Source organism: Clarias gariepinus, chromosome 12, assembly GCF_024256425.1.
Source record: "Clarias gariepinus isolate MV-2021 ecotype Netherlands chromosome 12, CGAR_prim_01v2, whole genome shotgun sequence".
NCBI classification, from domain to species: Eukaryota; Metazoa; Chordata; class Actinopteri; order Siluriformes; family Clariidae; genus Clarias; species Clarias gariepinus.
In genome coordinates this window covers 28,989,677-29,015,881 of record NC_071111.1, presented here as the reverse complement: position 1 = coordinate 29,015,881, position 26,205 = coordinate 28,989,677, and the positions used below count along the sequence as shown (strand labels likewise).

Here is a 26,205-nt window from a genome sequence, read left to right as displayed (position 1 = left end):
TGCTTTGTACTAAAGTCCACTATCAGCTCCTTTGTCTTGCTGACGTTCAGGAGGAGATTGTTCCTCTGGCACCAGTTCTCCAGATTTACAATCTCCTCTAAGTAGGCCGACTTATCATTGTTAGAGATCAGGCCCACCATGACAGTGTCGTCAGCAAGTGGCCACGCAGTCATGGGTGTACAAAGAGTACAGCAGGGGGCTCAGAACACAACCCTGGGGGACTCCAGTGCTGAGAGTGAGTGAGGCTGAGACATGTCCGCCCATCCTTACTGCCTGTGGTCTGCCAGTCAGAAAATTATAGATCCACTGACACATGGATGAGCTGAGTTCCAGGTGCTCCAGCTTGGTGGTGAGTGTGGAGGGAATTATGGTATTAAATGCAGAGCTGTAGTCGATGAAAAGCATTTTAACATAATTCCCTTTCCTAGTGTCCAGGTGAGTAAGTGATGTGTGGAGGAGATGTGAGATTGCATCGTTCTGGCGGTATACGAACTGTAGTGGGTCGAGTGTGTCCGGTAGTGAAGAAATGATGAAGTCTCTGACCAGGCGTTCAAAGCACTTCATCAATTAAAAAACAAGATTAATGAGATTCAGTTTTACTTGCAGGCAATAGAGAAGTCCCCAGACTCCCCACAAGAAGATAATTCATGTTCTGTTGACACTTGGAAAGAGGTGTGTGGGGTTTTTTTCTCAAAATGTTTGGGACATTTTTTGATTATATTTCATAAGATCTGAAAACACGATCTTTGTGACTTTTTTTTTTTTTTTTTCTTTTCTTGTTTTCTTTTGGTTTCAGGAATTGGAAAAGTTACCAGATATTGAAAGCTGTGATTCATATATAAATGAAGTCTGGGCAGAAAAGGTAAGAAGGATATTTATTTATCTATTTGTGTATTAAATAATATGGATTTTTAGTTTATAGTATATGCATGGTTCTTAAACAATTGTTTGTGCGTAATTTAACAACATTTTAATGTCACATCAGACTGCTGAGTGTCCACTGTGCAAAAAAACATTTGACAGTGATGTCATTGAGATACACGCAGCCAACTGTGGATTACGGTAAGTAACTAAATAGAGTTTAGTGTTATCTAATATTAATAATTTAAATGTTTCCTATCCAGCAATTTAAAATATCAAAGCATTTAGTTTGTTACTTTTGTCTGTGTGCAGACCTGCAGAATGTGATAACTTCAGTGAACCAATAAATACACTGAAAAGGTAAAAATGGTATATTGAGAAAGTGCTCATTTTGCTGGTAAATTTTTAATGTTTCATTTGTTTATTTCTATTACAAAGTTCTGGGGAGATTCTGTGTTGGATCAGCAGTAAAGTTGATCAAACCAACACCTTTGCCATCTGCATTTCTCGGAATGACATCTACACTAGAGGCATGCAGCAGTGGCAGCGACAGAAGAAATTATCACCGAAAGGCAGACTAAAGGTTACTTTTTTTGGCGAAGCAGGGGTTGACTCTGGTGCTCTTAGCAAGGAGTTCTTAACAGGTATAACTAATTTAGTTTATTATAAAATGTTTTATATTTTAAAGCAGACATTTTGACAGATAAGGTTTTAAATAAGTTGTATTTGTTGTCTAGAAATGATTGCAGAGATTGAAACAAGACTGTTTATCGCTGGTGTAGATAAAAAAGGGAAAAATCCAGTCTATTGTCTCAACAGCTTGGATCGTAACTACTTCAGGTATGCAAGATTTGATCAGTTAACACTTTTCACATTAATAAAAATTTTTGGTTGATTTAAGGTCTTGTTTTATCCACTGTGGTATTAGAAGTGCAGGAGAAATTATGGCAGTCAGTCTAGCACAAGGAGGACCACCGCCGTTTTTTTTGCGCAAGTGGTGTTTCCAATATCTTTGCTCTGGAGATAGTGACAGGATACAGGTGACTTCCAGTGATGTCACAGATTTGGAACTCTCCCTGCTCATTGAGAAGGTAAAATATTAAACAGATATGCAAGTTAGATAAAGTAGTCAACATTTGAAGTGGATCAAAACCTTTCATCAAAGTTGTCCTAAGACAAGAATAGGTATTGTTTTTGATTGTAGGACAACTTTGATGAAAGGGTTTGATCCACTTCAAATGTTGACTACTGTATAGCAATGCTTAAAAGTAAAAGATGCCAATAAGATAGTGTATTGTTTCTTTCTTTTCAGGTAAACTCCAAAGATGACATGAGTGAGCTTACAGATGAGATTTTAAGCTGTGGATACCCTGGAAAAGTGTCTGCTGACATGAAAAATGACATCATCAGGTGTACTATTCTTTGTTCTTGAAGGACTACAAAAAGTTTGATTTTAACTGCATTTCTAATCATATGAAATGTGGCACAGTAGATAACTAAAGTTTTTTTGTTACATGGTACATCAAAATTGAGTTACTGCGTATATATTTTATTAATATTGTTTAATGTTTTAAACAAATATTTGATGAAATCATTTAAATTGCCTGTAGAGCCATTGTTTTACACTCCACTATGAGAGTTGTTCCAATGCTTGATCAGCTGAGAAAAGGACTTCAACTCTATGATCTCCGGAATGTCATGGAAATGCATCCAGACTTGTGTCTACCACTATTTGTTCCAGGGGAAAAAGATGACAAGGTAAACTATTGTGGTTCTAATGGTGTTTTCATTATGAGGACATGTTAAATGTGACATGCATATAGAAATGTTAACCGTGTCTCTTTTATTTAAGGTGGATGCAGCCTTTAATCTGGAGAATTGCCACCCTGTCTTTAGTGACAAAGGTTCTGTGAAATACACTAAAGAAGTAAATGTTATGAACTTCTTCCAGGATTTCCTACAAGAAGTTGAGGATTGTGGTATGTATTATTATAATGGCATAACATACTTAGCTCTGTTAATCTTGTTTTCATTTCACTGCAAGTCCTTTTCCCTGTTTTTATAGAGGGTGAAGCTGAACAAATGACTGCTGGTAAAGTTATGCAGTGGATGACAGGCCAGAGCCACAAGCCTATTCTTCCCAGTGACCAGAAGGACTTCTCCATCACTGTGAAGTTCAATCACGACTGTGACACAAACCATACCGTTTGTTTTCCAACTGTAAGCGCATGTACTCACACAATTACGTTTCCTACAGCTCACCTGAAAACACTAAATGAATTCAAAAACATAATGGGAATAGCTATGAAATATGGGGTGTCCTTTGATAATGTTTAAATGTATTTCATGGAGAAAGCATGTTGAAATAGCTTCTCTGAGTTACTGTTTATTGGCACAAGTAAGAATTGTTCCGTTGACTATTTGTCCAAAGTAGTATCATGTTAAAGAAACGATACACAATCATTAAGTTTTCTGAATGTTACAAATTACTTCTCATATGATTCATTCATTGTGCTGCTTTGTTCCAGTTGCAATTTTCAAAATATGTACACAATTTGGTATTTGATGGGACAAGTATGTTGCAAAGAGAAGCTGAAAGTTACTGTTTCATCACTGTTTATTGGCACATGTAAAAACTGTTCTGTTGGCAATATTTGTCCAAAGAATTTGTTCAAGAAACAAAAAAATAATAATTAAAAATCATTTACTCTTCTGAATTTATTTACAGATTACTTTTCACACCATTCATTGTGCTGCTTTGTGTTACAGTTTTCGAAATGTACACAATTTGTAAAATAAATGTTTACAAATGGGCTCACACAGTTGTTTGTGTTTTTTAAAGACTTTCAAAATATTGAACCAAAGATATATAGATGTCTCTGCCATAACAGTCAGATGTTGCAAGAGGATTAAAGATGGATTTTACTGTTTCCATCAGAGCAGGAGTGAATGGGCACTCAATTTCTGGAACATTAACTCCAACATCACCTTCTGTCACACTATCAAATGTCTCCCAGTCTGTTCCAAACAGTTCCAAATTCTTAAATGAAATAAAAACAAATTACTTCCTGCATCATGCAAAAGCACAATTTAACAGTATGACTAAATGCATAGAAACAAACAAACCTGAACATCCTCTTCATCATCACCAGATGAGTTGTGCATGTGTCCCATTATCCACAGCTGGTTAGGGGTGAGCCCATTTTCAGACCGTAATGGATGATTGTCCCAGCCTTCAGAAAAAGTGTGGAGGTCACGTTTCAGACGTGGGAGGAACACATAATGTGCACAAAACACATGAAAGGAATCTGACAAGTCCAACAAGCAATCTTCTTCAAGGCTGTGAAGTACTTCGTAATACAGCTGAGTTACACCAAGCCAGACGTCTCGCCACAGACGCTCTATGCTGGAAAACACAAAAGGTATCAATTAAAACGATAAATGAAACAACAGAGTGACATCCTAAATTGTTTATTACTGCTGATTATGTACGCTTTTCCCAGCAATGAAGCTTCCTCTTCCGGTTCCTTTCACATGAAACATGGTTTCTGCAATTGCCACATTTTCCACACCTTCATCACCCCGGACCCTAAAATAGAGAAGTGGAGGGAGAGGTTAAATCTGCCCGACTGCTATAATGTTAAGATATATAAATATATATTAACATGTAGGTTCAGGTGCAATGGATGAATTAACAACAGAAGTAAAAAATTAAGAAAAAAATGACACTAACCATAACCAGAAACCATTTTTATATTTTTCCCCCTAAATATTTATGCAGGTTTTTCTATTATGTTTTGTTAATTTTTTTTTAAATATAGATTTACCTTCTATTCTGCATATTAAGAAAACATAAGCAATTTTTGTACATTATTTCACTCAAAAACAACACAATTTCCAGTCCTGTTTTATCAAAAACCAACAGATGGACTTGGAATTGAGTCATTGAGAGTCTCTAATGCCATATGGTGGGAAAAATGACAAAATGATATACTATAATGTGGTTCTGGTACATTCATTTCTATGTGGGTCAAAATTACCCACAAGGGACACTTTTGTGACTTTTTTTATTGCACCCATTAAATTTTTCTGTCTCTATGTGTGTGTTTTCCTGGTGCAATTGTGACAAAAGTAAAAAAATCCTGAACCAGAATGATCAACACACAATTTTTAGAATTTATTTTAAATTAAATTCTGGGTCAAAATGACCCAAGGGATGGATGAGGGTTTAACTAAACGCAAGAAAGGGAGGAGCAGATAAAAATATGTTCTCTTACCTTGAAGGCCAGCCATGCTTTTGCACAGACAGGAGAAAGAATGATAAGGCAGTGCTTGAACGGTTGTTTGTTGCTGGTTCCAAGTACATGATCTATAACAACAAAAAAAAAGAATAAATGAATTACATTAAATCATTCAATATAGATAGATAGATGGATTCCACTGGGTTGGAAATAAACATGTTTACCTTTCGTGAGAACCCATCTATCCCACCAAATATGATAATGTTGTATCTACAAAATAAAACCATGTTAAACATAATACTGCATAACATTACACCATCATAAGTAAAATAGAGGACAATACCTTATGAGCTTGTGATTCGTGTCAATGTGGACTAAGGACAATGGACTTTGAACACAATATGATCTCCTAACAATACACCCCAGCTGTGTCATCCTTTCCAAAATTCCAGGGGCATCCACTCTGTGCATAGATTCTTTTATTCGGTTCCATTGAACTCTATGTCCATCTGCTTGCAGGCAGCCTTTCATCATTCTATATCCAGCATTTGGTTGTCTTCTTTTGATGGCCAAAATGGCATTATCCAATTCATTGTCAGATATGGTGGTATATGTACTTTTCACAGATAAACCCAAGTCACGCATTCGGCGGAAGATCGTTGACTGGCTTACTCCTAAAATATTTGCAATGCAAGAAACAGGCAAAGACATCTCAATGAGCTGGGACAACATTTCCTCGGAAACAATAAACTTAGGTCGTCCTCGTCCCCCACCAAAGTCCCTCGTAAGAACTGGAGCCACCTCTTGAGAAAAAGCTGCACTAATTTTTTGTTGTAGATCCATGAGGGTCTCCAAAATATCACTAGGCACATCAAAGATAGTGGAGGCTGATGACAAAATAAACACTTCTTGATTGATAACATACTGAAAATAGTCCAAGTCCAGCTGATGGACATCTATAACTGCACTTATTCGTGACCTGAGGCGTTCTAGCAAGTGCGTCAAAAAAGGTCCGTGTAAATCAAATTACTCAGACATTAATATTACGTCATCTCAGTTTTTAGTGATTTCTGGGAGGAATTGTGGAATTGCGCACTTACCTGAGACGATGAGTGAGCTATTGGCTGCTGATCTGCCATTTCGGCGCCTGTGGTTTAAACCGCTAAAGGGCGCATGCGCATATCGGGGAATCGATTAATCCTCCTTCTGATAGTAATGCCTGTGATGACGTATTTTTGACAGTCATTTCACGCACAGCATTCGTAGGCGTAATTTCGCAATTCGTCCGTAAAACAGAGGAGTTGTAAAAACGAGTTTTGTGTCTGTAAGCGGTCAGAGTCGTATATTTCAGAGTTGTATTGTAACAAACACACAAAATCTCGTATCTGTAAGCTGTCGTGGCCGTAGATTTTGGAATCCAACTCAGACAAAAGACAGAATTACACACAAATCTTTTTTTTTACGCACGAATATTTTTGACAGTGATTTTATTCCATACTATTCCTAGGCTATTTATATAGCCTCTAAATAAAATGTTTTATTGGCTAAAATTCTGTCTGTTTACTGTTTACTGAATAAGTGCCACTTCAAAGGTTACTAAACTGTACTCTTTATTGTGGGGTTTTATGAACTATTACATTGTACATTTTACATTATGCTCATATCTATTTGTAAATTCCTGTCTACAGTTAATAACAACTTGTATATATTGACCACCCACTGTAAATTTATAATTATAGTTACTTGCAATATGTATACTATGCTTACATAATATCCTGCACATTATGTTCATATCCATTTGCAAATTTCTGACTACAGTTAATAACAACCTGTATATACGGCTCATCCACTGTAAATTTATAAGTATAGTTACCAGCAATCTGTATAATATCCTTCTGTAATAGTTACCCATAGCTTCTCCCTGCACATATCCCTCTTAAGTGTACTAAGACTTTATACCTTTATCCTGCACTTTCTGCTAATTGCACTTCTGGTTAGACCTACAAGGCATTTCGTTGCCTTGTACTTGTACATGTGTAATGACAATAACGTTGAATCTAATCTAATCTAATATTTGTCCTTATCAGGCAATGTCAAAGTCAACGTTATTGTCAATTCTGCTACATGTACAGTGCATACATATAGAGAATTAAAATTACATTTCTCCCAACCCTTGTTACAAATAACACTGCAAACTTTTTAAAAACCTAAAAAAAAAAACTTAAATAACACTGGAGAACTTTGAGAACAACAGAGGTAAGATAATTGAGTTACTGTTCTGCAAAAAGGGACAGTTTACAACACAGAAGGCTGATATGGTGAAAAACGGAACAGTGCAATAAGAATAGTGCAAGTGTGCTTATTTTAGTTGAGTAAAGTGACATTTTGGAGAGCAATATAAAACAGTATAAACAAGAATGTTTATACTTTTTAACGTAGTTGCACTTCTAGTAAAACTACAGAAAACAACTGTCAGTTCAAAACATTCTGAATGACTAATTCTGTAACTTTTTTTGGTCTTGTTTAACCAATACAAAGTTAATAGTATTTCAAAAATATTAAAATTACATTAAAAATTTTATGAACAGCTTGTGGTACTATATTCTTTAAATAATTGTAATTTGATTTTGATTATGGGTTTAATACAGTTGAGGCTAGAAGGAATACAGCTTGAGCTCTATTGGGCATGCTCACATCAATCTAACGTTTTTTTTTTCTCTCACTGTACAACAATAAAACTTTTTGTATTACAGAAAAATGATCCAGTAGGTATAACAATTCATTTCATTGTTAGTTTCCGGTGTTATGCGCTAAAATCCCTCTGCCATGGATTGCCCCCCCCCATACATAAATATTGTAGCGTTTTTACGCCGGAAAGAATGCTGGAGAGACGAGTGAGCTTATTTGCTGCCCAATGCAATGGCTGGGAGTACTTTATTTAGCACACAGCAGGTATGGCATGAGTAGCACCTTCACTCAGGAGCCTACATCCAATTCAGCGTCAGCCTGAACTGGAGCACATTTCACACGTCACTCCCCTCAACACACACACAACAGGGCCGAAGTCACTAACCCAAGCACCTTTCCCCATCATGGTGAATACACCGACATCCCCGCAAGGCATGCTGGTCGTCAGCCGCCGGCCCGCCCACGCCACAGTATGATATTATCATATTATATCACATATATATGATATCACAGCCGTCAATACCATGAATAGAAATTCTTGTATAAAGTTTATTTTGTGGCACATTTATTTTTAAGGGCTTTGTCATGAATAAACAAATAAGCATTTATATAAAAAAAAAATTAAATATTGTTCATGATGAAAAATTAGAGTAAACTATTTTATTATTCTAAAATAAACAATCCAAAAGTATACATGTTGTACAGTATATGAAAAAAATCTATTTTTTCATATACAACATATTTATTTTCATATTGCTTATTTTATTTTATTGTCTTATGTAATTTGTAATTTGTAAACCATTAACCTATGAATTTATATTCTAATACAATATTTGATAGCGATTATGTAGGGGGGGCAATCCATGGCGGGGGGGCATTTTAGCGCATAACACCTCGGTCGACGCTATATCCCTTTTAGCCACGACCATGGCTCAAACGCGCGAGGATGACGTCAGTAACCCGTGGCAACGCAGTAGAATGTTTAGAAAGGAATATTTGTAATATCGATATTTTACAGAAAAAAAATGGAGGGAGTCTCGCCCGGGGAGCAATTCAGTGTAGAACCGCCACTGCCTATTTTCCACCACATCACGTACTTCCCTGATCTCGGACTAAACTCCGCGCCTTGCTTTTATAATGTGGAGCAAGCCCCAGATCATATTAACGTAGCATTCATCATTCAAAGTTATTCATATCAGTGTATAGTAAGTGTGATTTGAAAAGTGCTATAACTCCACCAGCCACAGTTTCAGGCCAGTGGAACAATCTGACTACATGTGAAGTGCCATGAAAAAAGTATTTGCCCCTTCCTATTTTTTTTCTTTGCATATTTGTCACTTGTATAGGTGGAATTTCACCTAAACACTTTAGGTGAGAACGTATAGGTTAATATGTATAGGTGAGAACAGCTGATTCACACTTGGGGAGAGTGAATAATTTGCATTTGAATGTTGTCTGGCATTGTAAGCACACGCAGTGACACTAAAAGAACAATAGGATTAATAGGAATAGGAGGCACTAAAGAGGAGGATTTTAATTTAGACTATAAAAAATTAACCTGCGTCTATTTTTAGGCGTGCCAGCTGCCACTTTTTAGTTAGAAGTTTTCAATACAAATCTTATAATGCCCACACGACATGCTGTTGAGCATGCTGTTTGCACCCCGCGCTATAAAATACGAGTACGACGGCCATCCGCGGACAGCAGCTCCTGCCTCCGTCCGCTTGCGCTGGCTCTTCTTTGAAGTCCCTGGGGCGCGTTCCATTTGCCCCGCTTGCATGCCGCACTTCCGCGTTGTTGTGCGCGCGTCTCACTCACACCGCGTAGTAAAATCCACTGTAAACCAACAAACCCCAAATATTTTAAAGCGCGGATTGGAAGCCCGGGATCATTAGCCAGGAGAGCTCTGCTTCACCATCCTTGCCTAATTCCGCAGCCCTGCTTCTTCGCATATCTGAAGGAGAGGCCGCCTAACTAGTGAGTGAGAAGCGATATTGATTTGGGCGCATGCCGTGACAGGCTGAAAAAAAACTATTGTCCTCAAAAATTTAACAGATGAGGACTCTGATTAATGTGCAAAAACTATATAATAAAACTATATAAGACTACATGCCTTTATAAGACTCAACTTTTATTTAAGCACACTCACAATAACGAAAAAACGTTGTGATTTTGTAAATGTTTGAAAGCAAATAAGCTGCGATGTTCTATATTGTTTTTAGTGAACTTGAGCGCGTCAGAAAATGAACGCAAAGTTTTTTTAAAATGGTCAGAGTCGGTCTGCTTGCTGTTTTCCCGACGCGTTCATAATCATTAGTCTACTTCTGCTGGTGCGCTCTGGAAAACTTTATGCATGCGGCTGAGCGCTGATTAAAACTATGGAGTAAATTAAAGAGGAGAATCACGATGCCGAATCAAAGTCCTGAGCCCAAACCTCATTTAAATTAAATTAACAAATATTATAATAAAAAAAAACAATAGCCCACGTTTAGAAAACTTTTATAAATTATTTCCGACATGAGTTGGCCCGGTGTTATGCGCAGAGCGCCGGGAGATTTCCTGAAGCTCCGAAATCACTGGGGCATTTTTTCTAAATAGACGCTATCTTTAATAACTGATGGAGGTTTGGGGCTGTATACACACGCAGTTTTAAGGGGTTTAAAACGAATTAATAAGTCCGAGCAGACCTACATGAAAGGTGAGAAGTGAGTAACTGAGCGCACTGTCGCGTTGTATATACTGGACAACACACGTTTATCAACCTTTTGATAAAAACGCTGCCTTTTGTAAAGTGAAAGTACTTTACAAAAGACGAACAGCTTTATTTCAGTCATGAATTCACAATCGCATCACATTCCAGCTATTATTTCCAGCCGTGGTTAAATAATAGATGAAATAATTATTAAATGCTGGACACAAACAGCAAATATGATGATTATTATAAAAAGCCTGAAGAAGTTTGTGTTCATAAAATAATATTTACTTAATAATATATATAGTTCATTCATGTTTTCTGATGATGTCGACACATTTTTACGTTTTAAATAAGATATGTTGGCATATTCACGAATCAGGACATTCGCATAGTTAAGACTATCAGATAGCCTACTATCAGGAAATTAAAATATTAATTTCAACACCATGTAAACCGAGACATTGCCATGTCTTTCACTGTTTTGTCCCTGTTAAAACATTACAAAAAATATATAAGAAACTTATTAAGAATTTTAAAGCATGAATTTGGGCATCTCATTTCATCATTATGAAAATAATATAAAGCACATATACACACATTCATCATGAAAGATCTGTTGTAAAGCAAAATAAAATTCATGTTTGCTTCAGCATTGGAAACAATTTTGTTTTAGGCTAAATAATTATACACAATTCTTCATTATACTTGGTCCGGCTTTTAGATAAAGTCCTTCCATGCGCCATCTGGCGGATATTCAGTAAAGCACAACACATTTATTTAAATTCCCGAATGTTACTCATGGCAAGTCGCGGCACGCCGCGCGCTAAATTGCGGCGTCTCGCGGGAAAACATGCGCAGTCTTAATGGCCACATCTGTAGAGTGTGCAACTGCAAAACTTATTTTTCACACTTTTTTTTACTAACATCCAATTCTAAGACACCGCTAATCACATCTCACAGTTTAACAGCATTTTCCACAAAATCAACCTTTAACAATACAAAAATATACAATTTGAGTGCAGAAAACTGTTTTTCCCTGATTCATCAGCGATGCGCATGCTCAGGGAGGGAAAACGCGTATAACGACCAAAAAGCACTCGAGACTCAGTTTCCCACAATACGCTGGTGATGATGCACGCGGACGCAGCCAATCACAGTAACATGAAGACCCCGGTGTTGTGTCGAATTTGGTTCCCCCATCGAGACGAGTTTTTTTTTTTTTTTAAGCGCCACCGTGAAAACAGCGCAGGGAGCGCGCATGGCACACCCGTGAAATGTTATGCGCGTACCACTGAGCTTCTACAAAGCGCGGAAAAGGCCAAAATTTACATTGTTACCGTTTTTAATCCATGGAATGGCATTTCACGCGCCTAGAAATTTCTTTTTATTTATTTATTTTTACAAATGGAATCATTTTCTTTGGTACTTTTTGATAAGATTTAAATTTTATATTTTATAAAAAGTAGACCAGTACTGGTTCTGATTCCTTTTATACGCAGTTTTAGTTTATTCAGATTTTATAACTTAGAGAGTTGACATCACACACATTAAATGCAAAGGATATTATTATTATTATTATTATTATTATTATTATTAATAATAATAATATTTCTATTATTAATAATGTCCTGAGACTGCATCTGATGAGTCTTTATTATGGCACATACGGTTTTGCTCCACTTTATTGTAAGACATGTTTGAGAAAAAATATTAGACAGATATGTGTCCAGTGCATGCATGTTCTGTACGTGTGTGTGTGTGTGTGTGTGTGCACCCATCCGCGCTAGATTCTTGATTACAATGTGTTTTCATCAAACCTAGTAAATAGTATAAGGATATATTTATGGCTGATGTTCATTTGACCACGTGGTTGGTGGCTTGAGGTGATCTGTCTCTCCATTTACTTCTTCCTTTCCTTGAGTCAGGTTTTGCCTGTCTGTGTTTCCCTTTCACAACTTGGTCAGAGCCGAGAAAGTCACGGAGAGATTTTATTATATGGGAAAAGTTTATAATGTAACAACAGTAATAGTAACTGAATCTTGAAAACTTTCTCAACTCTCCATTAATCAGCATATCCAGGGGTGATGATGTCTGCAGGATCTATGGTATAGACATCCACTGTCACCAGCTTCCACAGGAATCTCACATCGTGTTTGAGGATTTCACATTTCCTGCGTCTTAACGGTCCCTGAATTACTGCATCAGAATGTCTGTAATGTTCGAATATTAAACTAACTTCACCGCGGTAGGATTAACGCTATCGGGAGGATTTTATCCCGACTGTAAAACGTAGATTTTGTCCTGCACCTGGCAACCTTTCCAAACCGAAAGTGTTTTTCCTAAAGTCTCCAGCGTTTTTATCCAGCGTTCCGGGAATGTAAACTTTATCGGCCCAAACGGTGATATTAACGTCACACAACAATAATTTCGAATAAAGGTGAGAGATTTCATCATTATAAAAGACTTTATATAAGATTCACGCGGATATTGTGTAACTGAAACTCGTATAAACCCCGAAGTGGGAATTCTTTAGAGCTGTGTTTATGGCGTTTGTTCTTTATAGGCCTCTCAACTCCTACTTTTATTCTATTGTAATATTCTTATTTTCATGACATTTTAAAGTCTAAAACCGGTAAGTATTTGCATGTACACACTATCTGTAATTGTGCGCTGAGGAATATTATTATAATCTCACTTATTTTAATACACGGTGTATTTTAACAAAACAGCAGCAGCTCATAAACCTGAACACACCGAGAGCACGAGGAACTCACGGAGCACAGGCGCGCGCACAGCATGACGTAAACACGGGCTTTAATCTTTTATAACACTAAATATACAGCGCTTTAAACAAAAATCAATATCATTGATCACCTGAAAAATGGTTTGGATTTAATAAAATGTTTGATGTTATTAGTTGTTTCAGTCTCACAAATGCCTCAAGTGTAAAACAAAAGCAAATGAATTAGCCCAGCTGTTCCAATACTTTTGAAGGTGACTGTAGATTAAATTGTTTTCTCTAGAGAGTCGTTCTAGTTTCTTTACCACGACATTTAAACATATTATAATCACTTATTATTTTGAGACAAAAATAATGACTCAATATAAAATATTTAGTTTAAAGTAATTTATCATGTGAGATGTCAGTGATGAACAGTTAAAAGTGAAATTGACCGTCATAGTCCATCATCTCCACTCAAGAAGAGGAACTCATGAATCCTTATATGACTGAGGGATAAGAGACTTTTCTAAATGTTACATGTTAAACGTATTTTCAATACAGTATTAATTTAAAACTCATTTTTAATCAAAGAAGAAATGTTTATGGCAAATTTTTAAAAATTTGTGTGTTTAGTGTAACTGCACATTAGTTTTTGTGTTTTCTAGGAGTGTAATTCATCACAGCAGAGGAGATCAGACTCTTCAGGACTCGGCTGTGTGTTTGTGCCATCTTTACTAATCTTCAAAGATGGATAATCCTGACCGGGACAAAGATATTTCCAGGCTCTTAGAAGAACGGTAATGTATCATGTAGTGTTGGATGATTTTTACAATTAATTCGATTAATTGAATTTAATATTGTAGTACTGTACAAGTTTTCAAAAATATGTTATAAACACACACACACACACACACACACACACACACACACACACTACCTGGCCAAAAAGTCACCACCTAGATTTAACTGGGTAAAAAGTTAAGAGGCTTCCATTGAATAATTACTGCAGTGATTACTATGGTTCAACTGCAACACGTTATTTAACTCTAACTGATGCAGTGAGTAACGTCTCTAACATAATTGAAACTACTTACATTGGGTTAAGAACTGAAAAATGTATTATTAACATGATTAAGTATAGTGGAGAATCACTGTTTTCAAGGAAGAAATGTGATGGTAAAAAATTAAATGACTGTAGGGCCGCCATGATTAATCGATGCTATCAACTAAAATCAATAACCAAAATAGTCAATAACAAATTTATTTGGGAAATTGTTCATGGCGTCAATATGCTTGATTTTTGTGTGAACGCTCTGACGTGTAGTTGTACAGCTCACTGGAGTGAAGTGAGTCATAGCGTGATGGCAAACACCTTCAGAAGCTGGTGGGGAGGCTGCTAGCCGCGGGGTGGTGGTGGTGGCTGCTGTGTGGGACGACTTTCTTACACACTCACACACACGCTAGAGGCTCATCCTCACTCAAGTGTAAACTGGTGTGTGTCTGTCTCACACACACACACATACACACACACACAAAATTAAAGATGCTTTACACACGTCACAGTGTTATGGTAAACAGTACACATGCGCATGGATGATGTTGTGTACATGAGTGGCGCACACACATTGAGACCAAGCATGGAAGACGTTACCCACAATTCTGCAGCGCGTGTGAGAATAACCATTGGCTCAGTTATGTGATGCTCAGTGTGAAAACAAGAAGCGCATGCGTACTACTAGGGGTGAGCGATATAACCAAAATCTTCTATCACGGTAGAAGCAATTTTCTACCTCGATAACGATATATATCACAATATAGCAATTTGTATCTAAAAATGTTAAATAAAAATTCAAACACAAAGAAACTGTTTAACATACATTACGTAACGTGCAACATCACGTGATCTCAACCGCGATTAAGACGATAGACCAAAATCTCTATCGGTTGACAAATTTCTACCGGTTAATCGTGTCCACCGGTATATCACCCACTCCTACGTACTACATAATAGTGATAATTGCTATATCAAGACTCGCTCGTTAAACAAGGCAAAATGTAATAATTTTTTGCTTGTCTTGCGGAACGCTTGCAAACCAGGTTACTCGCAGCCCGAGGTTCCATTTGTTTTATTTTTGCTTTATATTTTGTATTAATTATTTTTATATAAATATTTTTGGGTTGTGGAACGAATCGTCTGAGTTTTCATTATTGGAGGAAATTCGCTTTGATCTATGAGTGTTTTAATATACAAATTAAACAAACAAGAACGGATTATGCTTGCAATCCAAGGTTTTACTGTAACTAAAATAGCTAAGATCTGTAAAGTGTATATAAACTTCTAAAGGACTGTGTGTAATGTGCAGTGAACTTCAGAGGACAATACCAGGATCAGCAGCACCCAGCTGTGTCTCTGCAGAGAGTGCAGAGTCTATGGAGGGCATACTTCTACCCAGGTAACGTCTCCTCACTGTTAATGCCACAGTTACAAGAAATTCTGAGATAACACTAGAAATGAACATTTTATCTTGATATGTACTGCTCTGTTCTACTGAACTTTACATTACACAACAGCACCCAGCTGTGTCTCTGCAGAGAGCGCTGAGTCTATGGAGGGTCCTATGAATTTTTACCCAGCATTTTAGCATTTAACAAGCAGTTAATATTTTATTATCATGACATGTAGTGCTCTGTTCTGGAGAATAATTTTTCCCCCATCTCTCCAAATTAAGCTTATGTTATTGTGTATTCACTCTTGTAAACCTAATACCTTAGATATTAATAATAAGAGCATTTTTCCTGATATTAGATGGAAAATAGAAGCATGGTTGAAATATTTGGAAATCAGACTATAAAAGCATCTGCAGACTGACAGAAATGTGTATTGACTTAGTAAATAAATGTTGTTCTAATAAAGTGGGAGTAAAACTGTTTCCCAGCTCTAGAGCTCCCAGTCACTGTATGTGTGGAGTTTCACATGGTCTCCTCTTGTCTGTGTAGGGTTACTGAGCGGCGTCCGGTTGATATCAGACGTTCAAAGAAATACAGGTAGGTGGATTGACTAATTTAACTTCTCTATGTGTGATGGACTGGTGTCACATCCAGGCTGTAGTATTGTCCTGGTTGTAGTTTCATTTTACTGATTTATTAAAAAAATAATAATAATAATAATAATAACAAAACTTTTTTTTTGTCTCTTGAGAACACATTACCTGTTTACTCAGTGCGATGGGTTTAGTCCCTAACTGCCATAGAGGGGAAAACTGGAATAAGAACATTTCTTTTCCTTAAAAAATAAAAATAAAATTAGGACCTGTATTTGGGTATTTTAGTTATTAACTGTTCATATAAAATATGGAGTCCCTACATATAAAAGGAATAACTTCAAGATAACTTGAATTCGATGATGATACTCCGTCCATTATAGGTCCTTGTTAAATTAAGAAGTCGGAAAAACCTGTAAAGTATATATAAACTTCTGTTGTGCAGGGAACTCCAGAGGAAGAGATCAGAATCAGCAGCACTCAGCTGTGTCTCTGTAAAGAGCGCTAAGTCTATGGAGGGTCCTATGAATTTTAAAGATGGAGACTTCATACGTCCACACAGGTAACGTCTCCTCACTGTTAATGTCACTGCTAAAGTCACAGTTAAAGGGAAATTCCAGCATTAAACAAGCAGTGAATATTTTATCATCATGACATGTAGTGCTCTGTTCTACAGAACTTTACCCCTTACTGTCAGTGTTTTAGCAAAATCCATGATTATTGTCTGTTTTCACCCACACACTATGAAACACTGGATACAGTACAGTAATAGAGAGACTTGAGATCTCATTTTATGATACCAATAGTTTTTTTCAAATTTTTTCTATTTCTTTTTTAAACCTGATTGTATGCAATTAAAACCGCACCACAGTTTCATACCAGGAAGACACACTAGATGGAGCCGTATTACACTTCAGCTGAGTGATAAACATCAAATAGACCTACAGGACCTGTTATATTCATCTCCTGCTCTCCCAGTGCTCTCATGTAGGGCTGCAACTAACGATTATTTTAATAATCAATTAATATGTTGATGATTTTTTTTCAATTAGATAAAACAAAAACAGGAAAAGCATTCATTTTCAACCCTTTATTCAAAAAACAGAACTAAAATCCTTAAAAAGTGCAAACATGTTGCTCCTTGAGCTGTTATAAGAATAATAAAATAAAATAAAAATGGACTAACATAGACATGTATACTTTACATCTGCCAAATATATACAATCAAACCTTGGATTACTGTACGAGCATAATTCGTTCTGGAAGCGGCTCGTTTTTAAAAACACTTGAAAACCAAATTTAATTTTTAAAAACACGCTGTAAAGTAACGGAATCACTAAAGTAAAGTAAAGTAAAAATAAAACAAAATAACCTGCACTTTACCTTTGAAATGAATCGCGACAGAGCAGTGTTTCTGTGTAGAGCAGAGAGAAAGTGTGTCTGTGAAGGTGAAAGTAGGAGGTATAAAATGACACACACACACACAGCAGGCAAAGAGCAGCCTAAACCTTGAGCAGTAATATAAAATAAAATAGTAAACCTTGAGTTTTTTTTGCTCCGCCCTGTCTGAGGCGCCGAACTCTGCTAGCATCAGTGCACAAGACCAAGTGTGTTCACTCCACTCTGCGCCTAACTAAAGTTTTTTTGAAAATAATTATATGTCTCTGTGTCGCGCGACACAACCAATCGATTATGAAATTCGTTGCCAACGCTTTTAGTGATTCGTTGTTGCAGCCCTACTCTCATGCCCAGCAGTATTATATTCTAATAGACTACGATGGGACACGGCTTACAAACACAAAACACTTATTTTGGTGTCATTTTAAACCATCAGTGTTTGGTGTCTAATCTTAATTATTTCCGTGTAGCCCGAAGGGGAGGAGTCTATACTGCCAGTGGCCATGCTCTGTGCTGAATGAGTTTTTTTTTTTCTTGTCTCCGGTGTCAGTGCCCATTTGTGAGGTCCAACATAGATAAAAGCGGGCTTTGCCTAGGTACTCAAAGAGTTCATCCACTCGTATCAAATACTTGGTATTTAGAGCTTTTGTTATCAAAAAAAAAATCATTTCAGGAGGACACACTAGATGCCTCACTATTACATTTCAGAAGAGTGATGAACATCAAATAGACGTACAGGATCTGTTATATCTCTCATGCTCTCCTAGTAGACTATGATGTGACACAGCGATGAGTCCTGCAGAAGTTCTGCATCAGATGAACTTTCAGACACGCCTCATGAGTTTTCCATTATTATAGCACTGACCTGTACAGTTATCAACACTCATGTAGTGTTACAGCATCAATAGCAGCAGTAATGTTAGGTGAGGTATTTTTATAATACTGTAACAGTATTTAGTGATGATACGATGCTTTAACTTAAATAACTAGTGTATTTATTTACCAGTAAATAAAAAAGCAGAAGAAATTAACAGGGATGAGAATCAGCAGTGATACATCAGATACAATATTATCACGTCCCTATTCGAAATTGATTTTGTCACAATTTTAAGACTTTTAAATTAGGGGAAAATGTGTTATGTATTTACTCTTGTAAATATAATACTTTAGCTATTAATAATACAAATTAGTACAAATCTGATGTGAGACAGGAAAATGCAAGCAGGGTTTGTTATACAGACAGCTACTTCAGGGTTCACAGTCACTGTATGTGTGGAGTATCGTCCTGGCTGAAGTTCGGGATTTTAGTTGTGGATTTGTCTCTTTTCAGAACACATTAACTGTTTATTCAACCTGATGGTTTATTTATTTATTTTATTTTATTTTAAAATGCGTACAATTGTCATAATTTCCATAATAATATTCATAATTGGTCTCACTGTATTTATTACTCAAAAACAGAATCCAAACATTTCTGTATTTTATTCATTAACTGTTCATGTAAAATATAAAGTCAGTACATATGAAAGAAATTATTTAATGAAATGTTTTACAATGAAGAATTAAAACAGTCACCCCTTTAGCATGGAAATGTTAGATTCTCTTCAGTGTAAGTAAAATAAAGTCCTCATTAAATTAAGTTAAAGTCTGTACTAAGTGTATATAAATCTCTGTGAAACTCTGGGTTTAAACCCTGGTTGCAGTACGGTAATGTGTAGGCTGAGATCTGTCATTCCCTGTTATGAATAAGTGAACCTTTTACTGATCATTTGGACCTGAAGGCACACTAGATGGCGCTGTATTACATTTCAGGGGAGTGATGGAGATCAAATACAGCTATAAGACCTGTTCTATCCCCTCGTGGCTCCCAGTGCTCTCATGTCCAGCGGACTTCAATGTAACGCAGCCCACAAACACAAAATACTCATTTAGATCAAAGTGGTGGATAAATTCATCACAGAAAGTGAATTATTCCTCTGTCTCACTGATGACGGTGTGGACAAAGTTCCCTTTAAACTTTAAACTCCTTTCAAAGGCTCATCCATGTCTCATGCTTTTTAAGTCTGAACCTAAAATCCATTTTCCTGGTGAACTCCTTCCCTTTCTCTATGACATCATGGACACCTGTTTGGTGATGTGTTGACAGAGACGTGACTGTGGGAAGTGTGTCTCTCACATTAAACTTTAGTGACTGTAGGATTACACTGGCACGATCAGTTGTGTTTAGAATTGTGTTTTAAATAATTATACCAAACGCCTTAATTAAGTGTAGCGCATTCTTTATAGCATAATTTTTCTCACTTAAAAACCAAGAGCAGGGTTTAAACATTTAAACTACAGTAACTTAAAATTCAAGAGTTTAATATTTAACTTAAAATTAAATTAAACAAAAATGTTTTTTTTCTGACGCGCACAAATCTGTGTTTTGTCATCCATAATAACTGTTGTTTCTATACAAACTTAACAAATAATTCAGTCTTACCACACCTGATGCCAATGTGTGAATAGTTTAGAGCGCCCCCTGTAGAATCGTAAAGAAGCTAATGAAACACATTTCAGATTATGTAATTCGTATGAAACTGAATTATTGGCGCATGATCATAATGACATGATCACCTTCATCATAACAGCCAAAACCAGAGAAATTACAAGTTTATCAAATGAATTATTAAAAAGGTCAGAGTCAGTCTCCTTGCTGTTTTTCCCGACGCATTTATGATCATTAGTCTACTTCTGCCGGTGCGCTCTGGAAAAACTTTATGCATGCGGTTGGGCGCTGATTAGACGACGCAGAACGTTAAAGAGGAGGATCACGATGTCGGCTCAACATCCCGAGCACAAAATTTTAATTATTAATTTTTTTGGTTTACATTTTTTTTTTATTTAATCAGCAAATATTGTAAGTAAGCAACAATAGCCCACGTTTAGAAAGGCATTTTTATATAGACTATTAAAAATAATCCTGCATCTATTTTTAACTTTTTATACAAATCTATGAAGTTACAAAAAGGATAAAAAGAAAAAACTTATTCAGACGTTTTACCAACATAAAAAAGTCAGTCACAACTTATCATGAAAATGTTACTCTGTTCATTATAAGTAAAATAAAGTCGCGGCTAAATTAAGAATTTAGTTAAAATGAGTAAAGAGTGAATATAAATCTCTAAAGGACTGTCTGTAATGTTATACAGTGAATTCTATGGAAACAGACCAGAATCCCCATCACCCAGCGGTGTCTCCATGAAGAGTGCGAGGTCTATGGAGCCTCCTGAGAATTTTAGTGGTGGAGTTTCATCACCTCTACACAGGTAACGTCTCCTCACTGTTAATGTCACTGTTAAAGTCACAGTTACAGGGGAATTCTGGGATAAACCTTAAAATTAATATTTTATTATCGTGGTATGTAATACTCTGTTCTACAGAACTTTACCCCGTACTGTCTGTTTTAACAGAATTTATAATTTTATGTAATTTTGTTGTTTTCACTCAAACACTATGAAACCCTGGATGCAGTAATACAGAGACTTGAATTCTGTAATATTCTGTTATTATAAATAAAAAATATTTGTTGAATATTTGGTCTAGACAACCACAGTGCCATATCAGGAAGACACAGTGGATGGCGCTGTATTACATTTCAGAGGGGTGATGAACATCAAATAGACCTACAGGACCTTTTATATCCCCCTCCTGCTTTTCCAGGTCTCTTATACCCAGCAATATTAAATGTTATCCTGTAGTCTATGATGTGACACAGCGATGAGTCCTGCAGAAGTTCTGCATCAGATGAACTCTTTCAGACACGCCTCATGAGTTTTCCATTATTATAGCACTGACCTGTACAGTTATCAACACTCATGTAGTGTTACAGCATCAATAGCAGCAGTAATGTTAGGTGAGGTATTTTTATAATACTGTAACAGTATTTAGTGATGATACGATGCTTTAACTTAAATAACTAGTGTAATTATTGAGCAGTAATTGAAAAAAATAACAGGAAATTAACAGACATGAGAATCACCAGTGATGTGTCAGATACAATATTATCACCAGTCAGGTGACTATTCCAAACTGATTGTTCCAATTTTAAAACCTTTAAACCTTTTTTTTTTTTTTAAAGGTGTGCTGTGTAAATCCAAAACTTTAGCTATTAATAATAAAACTCTGCACGTCTCTGATGTGAGATTGGAAAGTGGAGACATGGTGGAAATATTTGTAAATCATACAGACAGATAGTGAGGACCTTCAGACTGAGAGAAAGGTGTATTGATTTACTGTCTGCTTGGAATGTTTAGAAATCTTTTTAGAAAGTTTCTTTATAAATGTCTAAAACGCTTTAAAAAAAAATTGCCTCTTTAGAACACATGACTTTTTTATTCAGATTGATGGGTTTATGCCATACCAGCTATACAGTAAATAACTGGAATTAAAACAGTATCCAACCGTGTCTGATATTTTAGTGATTCACTTTTCATAGGAAAATATGAAATCAGTACATATGAGTAATTATTTATTCAGAGGTTTAACTATCAATAAAAATACTAGCAGTCACAACTTAGCATGAACATGTTAAACTCTGACTCAGTGACATGTTAGACTTGTGTAAAATTACTTTCTTGTTAAATTAAGAAATTAGTTACAATTTGTATATTATTACAATACCCAGGTGTCGATTTCGATTTTAAATGTATTTATTAATAATATTTTATAATATTTTAAGTTGATATTAAGACATTTCATATTATCACTGGCACGCCCGATTCATCTCCATCATAAAACTTGTTTAGTTTTACACATCATGTTAAAATTTGAGATCATTTGAGCAAGAATTGGCTTTGGTGACCCAAAAGAGACAATCTGGCGGAGTACAGTTTTTTGTTTGTTTGTTTGTTTTATATATATTAAAATATATGGACACATCAAAGTCTCCAAAAGTTTCCAGTAACACAAGAAAAAGTCGCTAGTCGCCTTTTTAAAAAATGTCGCTAGAGGGATCTGAATACTCGCTAAATATAGCGAAGTAAAGTCACCAAGTTGGCGACACTGTTTAAATAACTAGTGTCAGGGCCAGTTCTAGACAGGCAGAAATATGAAGGGGGCATCATGTGTACACATCATGTTCGAGCACTGTTTTTCCCCCTGTGCTTATAGTAACAGTATTATCCTTGCTGAATTGTGTTGTTAGCTGCATCAGAAGCCTGGAGAAGTGGAATGCACTTTGTCAGGTCTCTACCTTCAGACCTGTCCAACTTGGGTGTCCCACTTGAAGACTAAAGTCCTGCTGGTATAGATCTTAAGGTCACTGAGGCACGCAAACCCCCTGACCACAATAAGGTGGCAATCCCTCAGGGGGAAACTGAAAAATAAAAATTAAATAAATAAAACAAAATAAAATAAAATATCCTTAATCCAGATTTTATCAATCAACGACATAACATTTATCTTAGCTGGATGGTCTAATTCTCAAAAACGTTTAACCTAAAGTAAGACTTAACACATTATAACTAGAATATTTACAAAACTGAAAGGTTGTCTTAGAATAATAAAAAAAAAAACAAAGTTAAAGCAGATGGGCTATAGAACAGATCATATTATGTTTTTTTTTTTTTTTTTATATTTTTTATATTTCAAATTTTTTGTTATTTTTTAATAGTAAATGAACAGCTCTTTTCTCTCCAATCCACTCTACAATGATGTTTACCGAGGGCTCAGGGACGTGTGTGTGTGTGTGTGTGTGTGTGTGTGTGTGTGTGTGTGTGTGTGTGCGCGCGTGTGTGTGCGTGTGCTGCAGCCTGTGAATGAATACCCACAGCAGAGGGACAGAGACATGCGGGAAATCTAATACCGTATTGAGTAGTGTCCCTTTTTCGGCGGATTTTTCCGCTACTGCAGATCATTTTATCAGCTTGTAATATATTCATTCTGTGAGTATATTAACATGTCCTTTCTCAACATTTTCAAAATTGTGTTTTGAGCGGGCAAGACATTTATTTGAGTGGGCGCTGCCCCCTCTTGCTCCTGTGTAGAGCCGGCCTCGACTAGTGTACTTGTTCAGTGATAATTTTGACGTTGAAGACAAATTAAGCATGTGTCTTATAAACTTCTACTACAGCTATTAATGTTATGAATAATAATAATAATAATAATTATAAAGAAAATATAATTATAATTAAGACAGGAAAATGAAACCCTTATTTAAATATTTGAAGTCATACAGACAGATAATGAAAGTACAGTAGTTGATCAATTGGAATTGTTATTACCGTCGCGCTCACCGCCGCGTAAAAACGTCAGCGGCCAAAATAAATCAGTTGCATTTCAAAGTCATTCGTAAAATGGCCGCCAGGTGGCGCAAAGTGACATTTTTACTCGTCGCCGTAAATACAACATTGACCGTTATACAGCGTATCTCTGTATCGGTTTATTGTTATTTAAGTTCTGGATTATTTCAGGTACTTTAAACACATTGTTGGGTTGCTCATGTTGGATCATATGAGATGTAGTTTACAATTGAACACCTGGTTGGGTTATTTTGACCCAACAACTGGTTTATTCATTATTCTTTCCTTTCTCCAAATATCAGCCTGCAGAATGTTTGAAATATTACTGTTTATTGTGTTACAGGTGTAGTTTTTAGAGTTGTTTAGGCAGGAATGAGTGTGTATACAGCTCAAAACCTCCATCAGTTATTAAAGATAGCGGCTATTTAGAAAACATGCCCAGTGATTTCGGAGCTTCAGGAAATCTCCCGGCGCTCTGCTCATAACACCGGGCCAACTCATGTCGGAAAGAATTTATAAACGGTTCCTAAACATGGGCTATTGTTTTTTTACTTATAATATTTGTTAATTTAATTTAAATGAAGTTTGGGCTCAGGACTTCGATTCGGCATCGTAATTCTCCTCTTTACTCCATAGTTTTAATCAGCGCTCAGCCGCATGCATTGAGTTTTCCAGAGCGCACCGGCAGAAGCAGACTGACTCTGACCATTTAAAAAAACGTTTGCGTTCATTTTCTGACGCGCTCAAGTTCACCAAAAACAATACAGAGCAGCGCAGCTTACAACACTTACAAAATCACAACACTTACAAAATCACAACGTTTTTTCGTTATTGTGAGTGCGCTTAAATAAAAGTTGAGTCTTATAAAGGCATGTAGTCTTATATAGTTTTATTATATAGTTTTTGCACATTAATCTGACATAGTTTTTTCAGCCTGTCACGGCGTGCGCCCAAATCAATATCGCTCCTCGCTCACTAGTTAGGCGGCCTCCCCTTCAGACATGCAAAGCAGCGGGACCGCAGAATTACACATGACTGGTGAGCTATCGTTGCTATCGTTGCCTGGGCTTGCACCCCGCGCTATAAAATACTCGGGGTTTGTTGGGTTAAAGTGGATTTTACTACGCGCTGTGTATGCAGCGCGCGTGCAACAACGCGGAAGTGCGGCATGCAAGCAGGGCAAATGGAACGCGCCCCACGGACTTCAAAGGAGCGAGAGGAGGGAGGGGGGCGGTCTGGCCATCCGCGGAGAGCAGAGTCAGCGCGAGCGGACGGATGGCCATTGCACTCACACCGCGTAGTAAAATCCACTGTAACCCAACAAAGCCCAATCATCACCAGCCGTGCCTTATTCCGTCATGTCATGTGGGCATTATAAGCTTTGTATTGAAAACTTCCAACTAAAAAGTGGCAGCTGGCACGCCTAAAAATAGACGCAGGTTATTTTTTTAATAGTCTAAATAAAAACGCTCCGATTGAATTTCCTATAGTCTAAAAAGCGCTCAACCGCACGCATAGTTTTCCCGGAATTTTTTTGTGCTAAATAATGTTTATGCAGTATAAGAATTCCTATTAATCCTGGGTTGTTCTTTTAGTGTCACTATAGTGCTTTACAATGCCAGACAACATTCAAATACAAATTATCCACCCTCCCCAGGTGTGAATCGGCTGTTCTCACCTATACATTCAGAGGAACTGAAATGCACTTCTCCCCACTTTAAAAACCTCTTGAATCTGAGGCTGACTTTCAGTGATTTCAATTTGTGTAATTTTAATCTCCTGGATTCTAGATTCTAAAGTTGACATTGTTACCTTTTTTAATCATTGGAATGGAAGAACTTATTTTCCTTATGATAGCATAAATTGCATTGTTTTTAATCAGTCTATACACAATAATATTATTTGGTATTTATTTATTTATTTATTTTTTAAACGGGTATGGGGGCTATCTTGGTTCATTAATCTCCGTGCCTGGTTTAGGTTTAGTATTCAGTGCGCATCTGTTATATTACAACTATCATAACACTCAAATACCTTTTATTGGGGGTTAAGTGACTGATGTGCCTAACATTTTTCAGCTGAGCCTTTGTTTCACTGAAAACGACCGCGACACCCCTCTCTCTCTCACACACACACACACACACACAGAGCCGACCAAATCATTAGCACGTCCCTCCCCCAAACAGCACAGACATTTACTTACACCTGAACTGAGTTGTTTGAGTAACATGGGTCGAACCCGTTACAAGTCATAACAGTCTACTGCATTTCATTCTTA

The 26,205-nt window shown here is 36.6% G+C and overlaps 1 protein-coding gene and 1 long non-coding RNA gene across 2 annotated transcripts in view; one reads left to right on the top strand and one right to left on the bottom strand.

The window, feature by feature from the left end:
* Positions 1-4,376: 4,376 nt before the first annotated feature.
* Positions 4,377-5,369, bottom strand: LOC128534571 (uncharacterized). The gene is made up of 3 exons (XR_008361492.1): positions 5,327-5,369; positions 5,139-5,230; positions 4,377-4,450 (listed from the first exon to the last, which is right to left on the bottom strand). It is a non-coding gene; the product is annotated as an uncharacterized LOC128534571 (long non-coding RNA).
* Positions 5,370-12,809: 7,440 nt separating this feature from the next.
* LOC128534524 (NACHT, LRR and PYD domains-containing protein 12-like) overlaps positions 12,810-26,205 on the top strand; it is a 149,829-nt gene continuing 136,433 nt past the window's right edge. The window contains exons 1-2 of the mRNA XM_053508978.1: positions 12,810-12,922; positions 13,873-14,004. Coding sequence (XP_053364953.1) covers positions 13,955-14,004 — 50 coding nt within the window. The 5' untranslated portion in view covers positions 12,810-12,922; positions 13,873-13,954. The remainder of the gene's footprint in view (positions 12,923-13,872; positions 14,005-26,205) is intronic.